The 13,152-nt window shown below is 33.3% G+C and overlaps 1 protein-coding gene across 9 annotated transcripts in view; it reads left to right on the top strand.

The window, feature by feature from the left end:
- Window positions 1-13,152, top strand: part of LOC117566023 (restin homolog) — a 34,599-nt gene that overhangs the window by 7,868 nt on the left and 13,579 nt on the right. For 5 of the 9 annotated variants that reach the window (XM_034245455.2, XM_034245453.2, XM_034245457.2 and 2 more), the window contains exon 2: window positions 6,605-6,667. The exons of 1 other annotated variant lie outside the window; for it this stretch is intronic. In XM_034245455.2, the coding sequence (XP_034101346.1) occupies window positions 6,605-6,667 (63 nt within the window). Of the gene's footprint in view, window positions 1-6,604; window positions 6,668-11,910; window positions 12,052-12,168; window positions 12,211-13,152 lie in introns of all 9 variants that reach the window. 3 more of the 9 variants (XM_034245451.2, XM_034245452.2, XM_034245456.2) reach the window with 1 other exon arrangement.

The raw sequence follows: 13,152 nt of genomic DNA, 5'->3' as shown, positions 1-13,152 counted from the left end.
AATCAGCATGAAGACAGTTGATATGCATAAAAGGTTTTTTAATACTCGCAACAAAAGAATCAGTTTTGTGTGTGTTTTTTTGCAAAAAATATAATATCAAGAGTTTACTGGGAAAATGGCAAACACACATATTGAAGGTCACAATTGCACAATGAGGGCAAATGCGGGCGGTTCAAATGGCATGAAATAAATATGCGTCATACTGTGTTCTGTAGATTACATTCATCTAGTCAATTACAGGGTATTATAGGGTATGCATAAATTTTGTGTGCAAACTTTCAACTTGCAAAACTTTGCACTCTTTTTTCAAGGTATTAACATATTGCGCAAATGTTTTGCATTTGTTGTCAACCAAAAAGTCGTAAATTGTTAATTTGGTTATGTGTGTGTGTGAGTGTGACGTCTTATAGCCAAATCGTTTTACTTGCTAATACTTAATGCAAATTAGCCGGCCGCCGACAATCGACAACTTTCTACACACTGTGTGAGGCTTTCTTTTCGGCTGGCCGGACGTTAAAAAAAAAAACAGAGATAAAGAGAAGATCGCATAGCACAATACAAAACAAAATACAATACACAAAACTACAACACATCGCAATTTTTGGGCAATTTTTAGTTCGTGTACAAGTATAAACATTGAACGGAGACAATTGCTTTTGGCATTTTGTTGTTATTGCCAATGGTATTTTATCAGCATTTTTTTTGCTTTTTTTTTGGGTTCGTTACTATCGCACCGGCTGCGATAACGAGACCCGCATAAACAGTCGGAGAATCAGACGAGAGCATTGCCAGCTTCAAAAAGTTTACTAGTTATACATAAAGGTAAACATGGAAAGCCTTCAAGTAGCACAGACATTTTACCTTCAATTACAACTGTCAGAAGTTGTAAAATGTAAATGAGCAGAGTTAATTCTTAAGCCAAACAATGAATGATCAACATCAAATGGTTTTTGGGTAAACTTGTTTGGCTTTTGAAGGTTGTTATCAAGTTTTTTTTTTATCATGTGTGCATGTGAATTAGAATTTAGACTATTGTGTGCGTGATTCATGTCATCAAGATCTTGCATTCCGAATGTGAATTATTAGAAATGAAAACTTTGAATTGCTCCATTATCTAGAGCGTTGATTGGAGTAATTTGTTCAACTTTTGTTGTCAGTTGAAAAGCAAATTTTAATTGCAGTTTAGTTTGAAGTTTTTCATATGGCAAATTATGAATTTTTGTGCCAGGTTTTGTGGCTAGATCAGCGATCTCTGTTTAGATATAATAATATCATATAAGACGCAGAAGTTGTTTTAGCACTTCTTCAAAAATAAACAGAAAGAAAGAATAAAAGCAAATTAATGTGGTATTATTTCTATAATATACCCCTAAAATATTTTTTTAAAATTCCAAAGACTGTATTTGGTATATGGATATACCAAAGAGTGCAAAATATACCACATTGTCAGCCAAAACTATCTTAAAGTAATTGTTGAAAAAGAAGTTTCGAATTTCTGATTGGAATTTGTTTATTTATAATGCATAATTTGGCAAATTCAAATTTGAATTGCATTAAAGTTTTAAGTTTTGTATGTCGCAAATTATTATACCATGTTTTGTGGCTAGATCAGTGATCTCTGTTTTGATATAATAAAAACATATAAGACGTTTTACCACTTAATCAAAAATAAGTTAGAAAGAAAGAATAAAAGCAAATCAATGTGGTATTATTTTTAAAATAAACCGCAAAGATATTTTCAAAAAATACTAACACTACATTCAGTATATTGCTATACCATAGACTACAAAATGTATCAGATTGTCAGCCAAAGCTAGTTTAAAGTAATTGTTGAAATAGAAGTTTCGAATTACTGATTGGAAATTGATTTATTTATATAGAGCATAATTTAGCATATTCAACTTTTAATTGCATTAAATTTTAAGTTTAGCATATCCCAAATTATCAACTTTTATGCCAGATTTTGTGGCTAGATCAGCGATATAATAAAAACATATAACATAAGTCGCAGTTTTAGAACTTCATAAAAAATAAGTAAGAAAGTAAGAATAAAAGCAAATCAATGTGGTGTTATTTCTAAAATATACCGCAAACATATTTTTATAAAATACCAAAGTCTATATTTGGTATATTTGTATAGTATCGCATTCAAAATATACCATAGAGTACTAAATATACCAAATGGTCACCTAAAGCTAGCTTAAAGTTATTCTTGAAAAAGAAGTTTCGAATTACTGATTGAAATTTATTTATTTTTAGAGCATAATTTGGCACATTCAAATTTTAATTGCATTTAAGTTTGAAGTTTTTCATATCGTAAATTTCAACTTTTATACCAGATTTAGTGGCTAGATCAGCAATCTCTGTTTTGAAATAATAAAAACATATAAGACGCAAAAGTTGTTTTAGCAAAACACTTACAGAATATACTGAGAATACAGATTGGGATTCCCTTATGAAGAGACGACGTCGCCAACGCCTCCCGCGCTTACACAACTGAATCGAAACAATTTGAAATCTATATAAATTTCTATCAACCACATTTTGTTCTATCGTGGTGGCAGCTGCTGTGTTTAGTTTGTGGGCGCAAAATGTTACGACGCCAAGCCATATTTGCCTTAGTTGTTGTTGTGTGGCACCTCAAGCGAGCCGATTAAACTCATTCGCAGCGCGTGCTTGGGTCCATCTGCTAGCCAATGAGACACATTTTTTGGACTGTTTCCCAAAAGCATTAACAATAGATTCTGGCGTCATTTCGAGCTGTTTGTTTACACATTTGTTTATTATTATTTTGTATTTATTTTGTAGCCATTTTGTGTGGCGCGCAATGAGCTCAGCTCAACACAAAGTTGCTATTTGTTCTAGAACACGAGAACGCGCATCCGTGTAGGTGGCGTATGAGTAATATTTGTGTGCTGATGTGTTACGCATACGCACCATTAGCCGGCATGCATCTGAATTATTACGACTCTTTAATTGCTTCGACAACACATTATGACAATCAAATCGCTTGCTAATTGCATTTCCACACACACCTTTTTCTTTTGTTTTTCCGCCTGACTTTTACTTTTTTCTTTTTGTTTTTTGCCAGCTGTAATTCACTTGCAGTTTCTTTTAAGGTGTTGCCACATTTTGGTTAATTAATTTTTATGAACCACCATTTTTGTATTTTGTCATTTAATTTCACAACTTTGAACTGACATCTTCGGTCATCTTTTGCTCTTCGTTGGCCAACACACAAAAAATTGTTCTAAGCCGCTTCTTCCCGTCTTCCAATTTGAGCGTAAACAAACCCATTATATTTTGCTTCTTTTCTTGCGCTGATTTGACAAGAAAATAGTTGTCTGTCCAGTTTTTGTGGTTCTCTCAATGAATTATTAACCTTTTGAGCTTTTGTAATGTGCGCCTAATGACAGAGTTCATTATGTTTATGGGCTTCCCAGAGGATGTGGGCCACCCAACCATTAAGTGAGAACTCGTGGACTCAAAATACTCCAGACATTTCACTTCTTCTCTTCATGCTTCGCCGGCTGCTCAAGTTCAAAACTAACATTGCCAAAACTGCCTACGAAGCGTCAACAATTAAGCAACAATTTTAATCACTGGCAAATGCTTTTTGTTTGTTTTATGTGCGCTCACAGTTGAGTGCTTTTAATTATTTTGCATGCGATATTGTTCTAAAGCTAAAGGCAAATAAATTAACGTGTCACTTACCGGTACTAAACACAAAACAGACAAAATACTGACGAGAGACTCGCATTGCTTTGTAATTATTAAACGTGGCACTTCAAAGTTTCATTTAACATGTTTCCAAGTTGTTAAGTGTTCTTCTCTCTTCTCCCCCCCTCGAGGCAAACAAAGACTGTTGTCGAACTATTTGCTTTCGCAGAAAAGTACAGCAAAAAACGTTTTTAATAATCTCGCTTTTGTATCTACTTCTAATCATTAGTATTTGCCATCTAATTATTGCCCCGTTTTGTGTCTGCATTTTACTCCGAAAACAGTTAAACAATTTGTGTGGCGATCGCCCACAGTTTATTGATTGAATGCCACAGCCCAGCCCCCCAAAAATAGCAACTTTCAAACTGCGTGTGGGTTGCATAATTTTGTTACAGTAATATTTAGTAGATAAATGAAAACAACAACAACATCGCATATAAAAATAATAATAATATATTTGCGGCATTATTTATGGCTACCGGCGGCCACAAGCAACAAATTACTTCAGCTCTTAATTGTATTTGGCCAAATATGAAGGCTCTTTTCATATTTTTGGCATAAAGCGCAAAAAGTAATTAAGTTGTTTTTTTTTCTTCTGCGGTTTTTCGACTTCGAAAGACACGCGGCAAGTGTTTGCCTATCTTATTGAGTTGTACATAAATATATTATTAATGTTCAATCAGTTTAAGCAGACAACATTGACAACAACACAACGAAAAAAAAAGAATGCTAAATTCTAAATTCAGCTGTTGCTTTGCACGTTTGTTTACTCAGCGAACACTCTGTTGTCGTGCCTCATTTTGTAGTTAATTATTCAGCAAAACAAACGATAAAAACAATGCACTGATCGACTAAGGGATACTATAATTTATACCATTTTTAGAGGTGCTACCAAGTTGATAGATAAAAGATGAATGAACTTTTAGTATTGGCATTTTTTTGTTATCTAAAAACAAATAGTGTTATGGTCGAAGTTTTCAAAATGATGGATTAGTAGTAAAATATTTTGGATATTAATTAACAATACAAAAAAATGTATATACTTTTCTCTTAGTAGGAAACGTTATCAAACTTTTGACGCAACTTAAATTAGCGCATCAAAATGCGTCAGCAGAAACATATAATTAAACTATTAACCTTTCAAAGTGTGATTAGCAAAAAATATTTAAATAAATTCTGGTTTTAATTTAGTTGCTACTAAACTTTAAAAAACGTTGCAAGAAAACAATTCTCCTAAACAAATCCAGATAATATTTTTATAATTTCTAGAAAACGCAGAAAAGAATTTGTAAAATTCTGATTCCTTTTGATTGATATTAAAGTCTAAATGTGATGAAAAAGAATTCTTCCAAAAACATGAAAAGCACTGAAGACATTTTAATAAATTTTGGGTTAAAACCGCATAAAATATTTGAACTTTTTTTCAATGGTTAAATTTTAATCAATACTAAACTTCAACTAACAATGCTCGGAAATAATTCTTCAATAAGTAGGAAAAGCGTAGACAATAATTGATCAATTCTAATAATATTTCAATTGTTATTAAAGTTGAAATGCGATGGAAAAGAAAGTTCCCAAAAATAACGTAAAATAGCCATTAAATTTCATTCGTACGATGCGCTGAAAAATAATTCCCAAAAATTTGAAAAAAACGTAGGAAATATTTTAATAATTCTGATTATATTTTGATGAGTGTTAATAAAGAAGAAAAACGTAGATAAAATGAATGTAAATTCTTATTAAAAAGTATTCTTCAAAAACTAAGAAAAAGCGTTAAACTCTTTTCGCGTAGTAAAAGTGAGATACAAAATCCTTGAGTAACTTTTCTGAGAATCAACTTATTACAGCAGATCAGTGAATTCCCCCGTCAGTTATTTGCTCATTAAGTCGGGGCGTAATTGTGCCTGGGTATATTGTGAATTGTGTGGACGTAGACAATTTGCAATCGCGCGGCATTTTTTGAGTGCCATCACGAGTATATAAACTCGTATTCCAGACGAAATCTCGCTAAGATTGCCGGCAAAAAGTCAGAAGTCACAAAACAAACTGTTGCTTGAGATTTGAGTTAATTTTACAAAAAAATCGCGCATTGACGTCGTCGTCGTCGTCGTTGTTGGTAGTTTATAGGTCATTAAAATGGTGTCTAGTTTCGTTTGGGCGGTGTTTGCAAACGGGTTTTAAACTTTATCGGATAGTTAAAGGTCTCTTCGGTTGATGGATTATTACGGCTGAAAGATGAAGATGCTGCGCGTGTCGAATGTGTCTGTTTAGTATCTTCGGAAAGTATCTTTTGAGTGAGTGAATGAGTAACTCGCCAATACATTCACCTGTTAAACTGTTTGACTTGGCTCTTGTTATCTCAGCGCGTTGTTTATATAACTTACGCTTAACTGTGCAATTTGTTAACTGCGCTTGTCCCAGCCCACTCTATAGATATATATCTATACTCGAACTCGTATGCATATATTGTATATTGAAGTCGAGTCGGTAACTTTTTTGCCGGCCAACTAATTGCTATTTGCACATTTGTTGCTGCCGCTTTCTTGGCCAATTAGCTGCCCCGTTGTCTGCCCCCGTTTTGGCCTCAATATAATGAACCTTTGAGTGTGTTCTTCCCCCTCTCGTTGCCTCTTCTCTTGAATACTATTTGTATCGTTTGTATTGACGCCCTTTTGTTGTGCGTAAGTAGCTTTAATTTTAATTTAATTTCAGCTCATTTGGGCGCCTCTTGCATGCTCGTTATTTATGTTATTTGTTATTTTTGTGTAATGCCTGATTTGTTGTACTTTTTTCTTTTCTCATTCATATATATATTTTTATATTTTGTTTTTTTTTTTCTTTCATTTTTCTTTTGCTTCCGTTATACGCGTCGTTTTATATTTAGACACAAACAGCATGAGTCGTGAAAGCGATGACAATTTGAGTTCGATCAATTCAGCGTATACAGGTAAGTGTAATCCATTTAAATGTAATTTGCATTTTATCATTTCGATCATCATCTTTTGCACACACACACTTTTGTTGGAAATGCGTATTTTGTTTAATTCATGACACGCCATCAATTAACTGCTTATGATGGGTGAATTAACAACTCTCTACTGAAAACATCTTAAACTGGGGTACTGTCGTAAAACGCAGTTTTATATTTGTCACATTCAAAACGAATAAAACAACTCTTAACTCTGGCAAATTAATAAAAGTTTAACCAGCGCATCATTTGATCGATATCTGCAGTCATTTAATATAGTTCATTGATCTATCTAAAACACTTATTTGCTTATGCAGCTGACAAAGTTAACTTTAATCTACCAATGTTTTAAATGGTTATCTAGTTTGGCTTACGACATTAACCATAACAAGAAAGCTACAGTGATCGACTGTGAGATACCCGGTACGCATTTTAAATAGAAGTAAAACTGTGTGGTATTATTCTTAAAATATACCAAGTTAATATACCGATAAAATACTCATAAATATACCAATATATGGTATATTGATATAGTACTACATTAAAAATATACTATAGAGTACTACATTAAAAATATACTATAGAGTGCAAAATATACCAGATTGTCAGCCAATGTAACAGTGCGGTATTATTCTTAAAATATACCAAGTTACCTATAAAATACTCAAAAATATACCAATATGTGGTATATTGATATAGTACTACATTAAAAATATACCATAGAGCGTAAAATATACCAGATTGTCAGCCAATGTAACAGTGCGGTATTATTCTCAAAATATTCCAGATTAATATAGTGATAAAATACTCAAAAAATATACCAATATGTGGTATATTGATATAGGTCTACATTAAAAATATTCCATAGAGCGCAAAATATGTCAGAGTGTCCCTAGTTTTTTCCCATACAAAAGTATTTTTTAAATAAGATCTACAATTTTCAGAAATCATAAAAACTATACTTATTATTCTATATACCAAAATTCGCGACTCTAGTTTTTAGATTTGTATCGATTTGTAGTTGCCTAGTTTAGCGCTTCATTTGATTGATATCTGCAGTAGTTTAAACTAATTTGTGTGCAATATAGTTCATCGACTTCTGTACTTAAGTATGCAGCTAGCAAACGTAAAATCAATCTACAAATGTCTTTAATAGTTGCCTAGTTTGGTTTACGACATTAAAATAGCTATGCGTTTAGCTATAATTTTAATCGCTTATCGCCCTGAAAAGTGAGCGTTTGAATTGATTTTTCAATCAATTTAAAATTTATAAAACTATGCAACCTGGTTTGCCCTTCTCAGCTGAGGTCTTTCCAGTTGTGTGTTTGTTTCAAATGCTAAACACGTTCTAAGCATACGCAAAATTATACAATTTAAATTGTAATGTAAAATACGCGACAGCTTGAGACTTTGAGAGGGAAACGGAAAGAGAGAGAGGAAGAGAGGTAGAGGCGGGACTTTTCTATACCGGTATAGACAATATTTTTTGGGCTTTATTGTTCTGAAGCTGTCGCGAAGCTCAAACCTCAAACTCAAACTTATACTAGATATTATTCATAAGTAAAACGCCTTCTAAGCGGGTTTTTTTTGGTTTTTGTCCAACAACTACGCAGCACCCGCGTGTCACGTAAGCAGCCAAATTCCACATCAAGTATCCCACAACAAACAAAACAAAACAAATATATCGTAACTATAAATATTAGAAACCAGTTTTCCATTTGGCGAAATTCTCAAAACACTTCAGCGTTTGGGCGGGTGTTGAAAATATCAAAAGTTTATCAATGCAGCACATCAAGTGCAATTATAATTGTGTGCCCAATAAAGATAATTAAATCAATTGCTAAATAAAAAAGCAATTGGCATTTCAGATGAGAGCAGCGTGAAGATTGGCTAAAAGAGAAAATGTTTTGAGGAATTAAAACTGTGTAGATTAAGATTGTTGAAGTTTAGGTATAAAATTGTGAAGATTAAAGTTGTAGTTCAAGTTTAGCTCAAACTGTGCAGAGAAAATGTATAGAAATTAAAAGTTTATGTTGTACTCAAAAGTTTTGATGTGAAAAATAAGTAAAATACTAGATGATGATAAAGGTTTTAGTTGAAGTTTAGCTCATAATCGAAGGTTTTTATGGAACAAATATTTGAAATCAATGGTTTATTATATACTCAAAAGATAGGATGTATAATAAGAAATATGAAGAAAAGTCTAGTTAAAGTTTAGGTTATACTCTAAACTAATTTCTAATTCTGTAGATTAAAATTCTAGCTAAAATTTAGCTCGAATTCTGTAGAGAAAATTATAGTTTATTTTATACTCGAAAGTTTTGTTATGAAAAATAAGCAAAATACTTCTTAATGTGTAGCTTTAAATTCTAGTTAATGTTTAGCTCATGTTAAAATTTTTAATAGAAATATTTATTTTATACTCGATGAAAAAATTTGAAAAATACTTCAAATATTCAATACTTCAAATATTCAATGTTTTCAATAGCTTGAATATTAGGAAATAATAGTTTATTTTGTACTGTAAAGTTTTGACGTAAAAATATGTAAAATTCTTCTAAATTTGTAGTTTGAAATTCTTGATAAAATTTAACTTAAAGTCTGTAGAGGAAATGTATAGAAATGAATAGTATATTTTATATAACACAATTTTAAAGTGAACAAAAAATGTGTAGATTAGAAGTCTAGGTAAAAGTTCAGATAATTAGATAAATACTAAGTGGAAGTTTTGTACAGGACGAATATTAGAAATTTAATAGCTTACTTTGTACTCAAAAGTTCTTATGTGAAAAATATGAAAAATATTTCAAATTTAGTAGCTTCAAATTCTGGCTAAAGTTTGGACAAATATTCAATGATGTAAAACACTTATCTCTACTTAGCTAAGCTTCACTGTGCTTCATAAATTTCTGCCCACAGTCGGACAACAAAAGCTGCTGTCGGCAAAAGCAAAGCAACAAACAGCAAACAAAAAACAGAGATTTGCATTTACATGCGAAAAAGTCATGTAAGAGTCATGCACAGTGTGTCCAGCAAAACTGTGGGACGAAAGTCGTTGAACGTTGAGATACAAATGTATCTGTATCTGCAAGTGGTGCAACCAACACACTGTTTAGTTTAATTAAATGTTGTTTAATCATTTCAATAGATAATGAGCCACTGACGTGGCGCAATGATTTATCGGGCGACGTCGACGTCGATGCAATTCGATTTCGAGCTGAGACGGGAATCCATAAATGGATGCGTCCATCCATTTGGCCAGAAACAGAATCGTGCGCAAAGTGGGTCGGCTTTGGTGAGTGTTTTGTTTTGGCCAAAACAACATTAGGCTATAGGCCAGGCATAGACTTGGGGCGCCACACAACTTGGCTGCAACTGCAAACGCAGCGGCGCAAGCGCTTTGATGATTCATTGCGTATCTGTCAGATACATGAGTTCATTAGTGTAGACACTGAATGTCAACTGCAAGGAAATTGTCAACACACAAATGTGTATTTTTAGCCACTCGCATGACGTTTCACAGTTCACAACTGAAAAAAAACTGAAATTAACAATTCAGATAGTATTCCAACCGAAGGTTCTATGTGATCTATTAGCACGCATTCGTTTGTGACATTGAAGGTGTCTGCTTTTTATCGCAGTATTTACTACTACAATTCAATACAATAATAATAAACAGACGCTCAGCTATTTATTTGTTGGCTAAAAGCCAATTGAAGCACTTGAGAGTTTCGCCTGCCTGGGCACACAGTGAAAGTTTGAAAAAGTAAAATTGAAGGGAGCCAAATAGAGCTAGATACAGATACACAAGACAGCAAACAGACTGTTGCGATAATTAAAAAATTGCCAGCGTCACGAAATATAATAGCAAATAATAACAAATTGTCTTGACCGTACACGCAAAGTATTAAGCTAGACAGTAGACAGACAGACAGACACTCAGAGAGGAGGGAGATCAATGTATGTATCTGTTAAGCAACAATTGAACCTTGAAGTTTGCTGTTTACTGTTTGCTGTTCGGCCAAGTCATGCTTGGCTACCGTTTGAGCCCAGAAAAAAGACGGCTTGATTAGCAAACGTCAGTCTCAAGCATAGGCCTGAGGCATGCATCTTTCTTTCTTATACATAAAGTATATAAAAGAAAACTTAATTGAATAAAAAGCGGCAATTTGGAGCTGACAAAAAAACACACAATTAACTACACGGTGGCGTATACGTTATGTGGCCAGAGCTGTAAATTAAGCGGAAGACGTCAAAATCGTGCAATTTCAAATTGAAATTGAAACGAAAGAAAAATGCTTTTTGAATGTTTTATTTTTGGTGCAGCTGTAGCTCTTCGTCACTGACAAGCGTTACCAAACTGTCGACAGTTTAATTGATTTATGCTTTTCAAATTTTGGACTCTGGTAAAATTTACGACAATTGATTTTTGAAAGTTAACAGCAGAGCAAGAGAGAGAATGTCCACTAACGGAGTTAAGTTTATGACTTAAGCTATGAAATTTAATTGCAAAAAAATAAAGTTGCTTTTGTGTGCAACTTTTGCTTAATGATTTCCTGGCGATTCTTGATTGATTCGCGGTTTTTAATTACCAATGAAATTGCTATAAATAATAGAAGATTTTCATCTTCTGCCAAAGAAATGTTTAAGCATAACCGTAACTCATTCGCAACTTTTCGTTTAAAATTCTTTAGAGTTCTTCAGTTTCATTTTGCTGTCTCCTCTTTGAGCTGATTTGTTCAGCTTTTGAGATAGACACCTGTTCAGGTTCATTGAAGACTTTCAAGCACAGACTTTGCACAGCTGATGATTCTTTTGCTTTTGGCTTGCGGGCTAACTAACTGATTAAACAATAATAATCAAGCAGAGAACACCGACAGAGAGAGAGAAAGAGAGAGAGATGCAACTTTCACATAATAATAATGCCGTTGTATGAGATTAACACAAATTCGCTAATTATTAATGATTAACTAATAACCAGCTCGAGTGTAAACAGAGCTCCACCCTAAAATCAAAGACTAAAACCGAAATCCAAAAAGCTGAAAACAAAAAACTACTTGCCACAGCTTGGTTAACACACCCACAGCAAAAAAATAAAAAAAAGTAATAAAAAACCGATGCTAAAATCAATGAATATAACATTTATGTAAATTGCATGCAACTGCAAAAAAAACGTAACGTAACGAAACGAAACGTGTCCATACATGTCTATATACTCGTAGATCTCTATCAAGAGACTGTAAAGCGCTTTACGCGCTCCTCGCTCTCCCCCACATCCGATTGGGAACGCTTCTCGTCCGGCCGCGGATCGCTTAAATCTCGAACAACGCCAACGCTGTCCGACAATGGACGTCGCACATCTTGTAAGTTGTCTCTTCCCGCCCCTCTCACCTCTCTCTCGTTGCCTCCGAGTCTCGTGCATGTAACTGTAAAATGTGTTTTGTTTTTGTTTTTGTTTTTTTGCTGTTATTTTTCTATAGACGATTATTATCTAGAGGCCACAGGTCGACGTCGCAGCTCAGGTAAGCGTCAAAGAGCCAAACTAAACTCGAACTTTGAGTGTGTTATTTCTATCTTAAAACACACACACTCTTAACACACACACATACACACATTTGCACTAGATGTCAGTTAAGTATTTGCGCAGGTGGTTTTCGTATCTATGTCAGTTGCTCGCACCTTAAACGGACACGATTTATGATTACTCGTATGTAGATTTTGTTGTCAGTACTCTGAGCAGAAAGATCTGTTTGATGTTGTTGTTGTTGCTGTTACCTGTAACACAAGCAGCCCAAAATATTGTCAAATTAACAAAACCTAATGAGCCGTCATCTATAATATTGTGTTTTGTTTTATGTGGGTGCTGATCGCATAATGAGACAGCTAATCTGTGGATCTGTTTGTTCAATGATTGTCTCACTGTCGCTTTTATATAAAAGCTGTTGCAATGTGTGTACAAAAAATATAAATATTTGACATGCTTTTTTTATTTTTGAGGTGTGAAGTGTATTATTAAAGGGGCAACATGGTGTAAATAGTGAAGCTATTTATACACTTTAATGACCCTCAAGCTGCTGCAAATTATTCAATTTGTAAAGCGAGTAGAGCAACATAGTAATTAATACATTTTAAAAGTGAGTAGGCAATTGAGAAATACTGTTTAGTTCAGTTCAGGTTTTACAAAAAAACTTTATACAACGTACAGCAATATTTATTGAAACTTTTATACAAATAATAATAATTAAGTTACTTTAAAAGTGAATGAACATTTATCAAAAATAAAGCAGGTGTTAATAAATTTCAAAGAAAAAATAAAAAAATAAAAGTCAGAATTTGTGGAGAGCGTGAGTGAGTTTTCTATATGTAATATTTTAGAAAACTGAAGAAATAATTTAGAAAATCAGGAAACTGGTTTGAATATTAATACATTTTCTATTTATCATAGTACACAGACTAGCTTTGAT

This window comes from Drosophila albomicans, chromosome 2L, assembly GCF_009650485.2.
Source record: "Drosophila albomicans strain 15112-1751.03 chromosome 2L, ASM965048v2, whole genome shotgun sequence".
Lineage (NCBI taxonomy): Eukaryota > Metazoa > Arthropoda > Insecta > Diptera > Drosophilidae > Drosophila > Drosophila albomicans.
The sequence above is the reverse complement of the archived record's forward strand: the minus strand, read 5'-3'. Positions and strand labels throughout refer to the sequence as shown.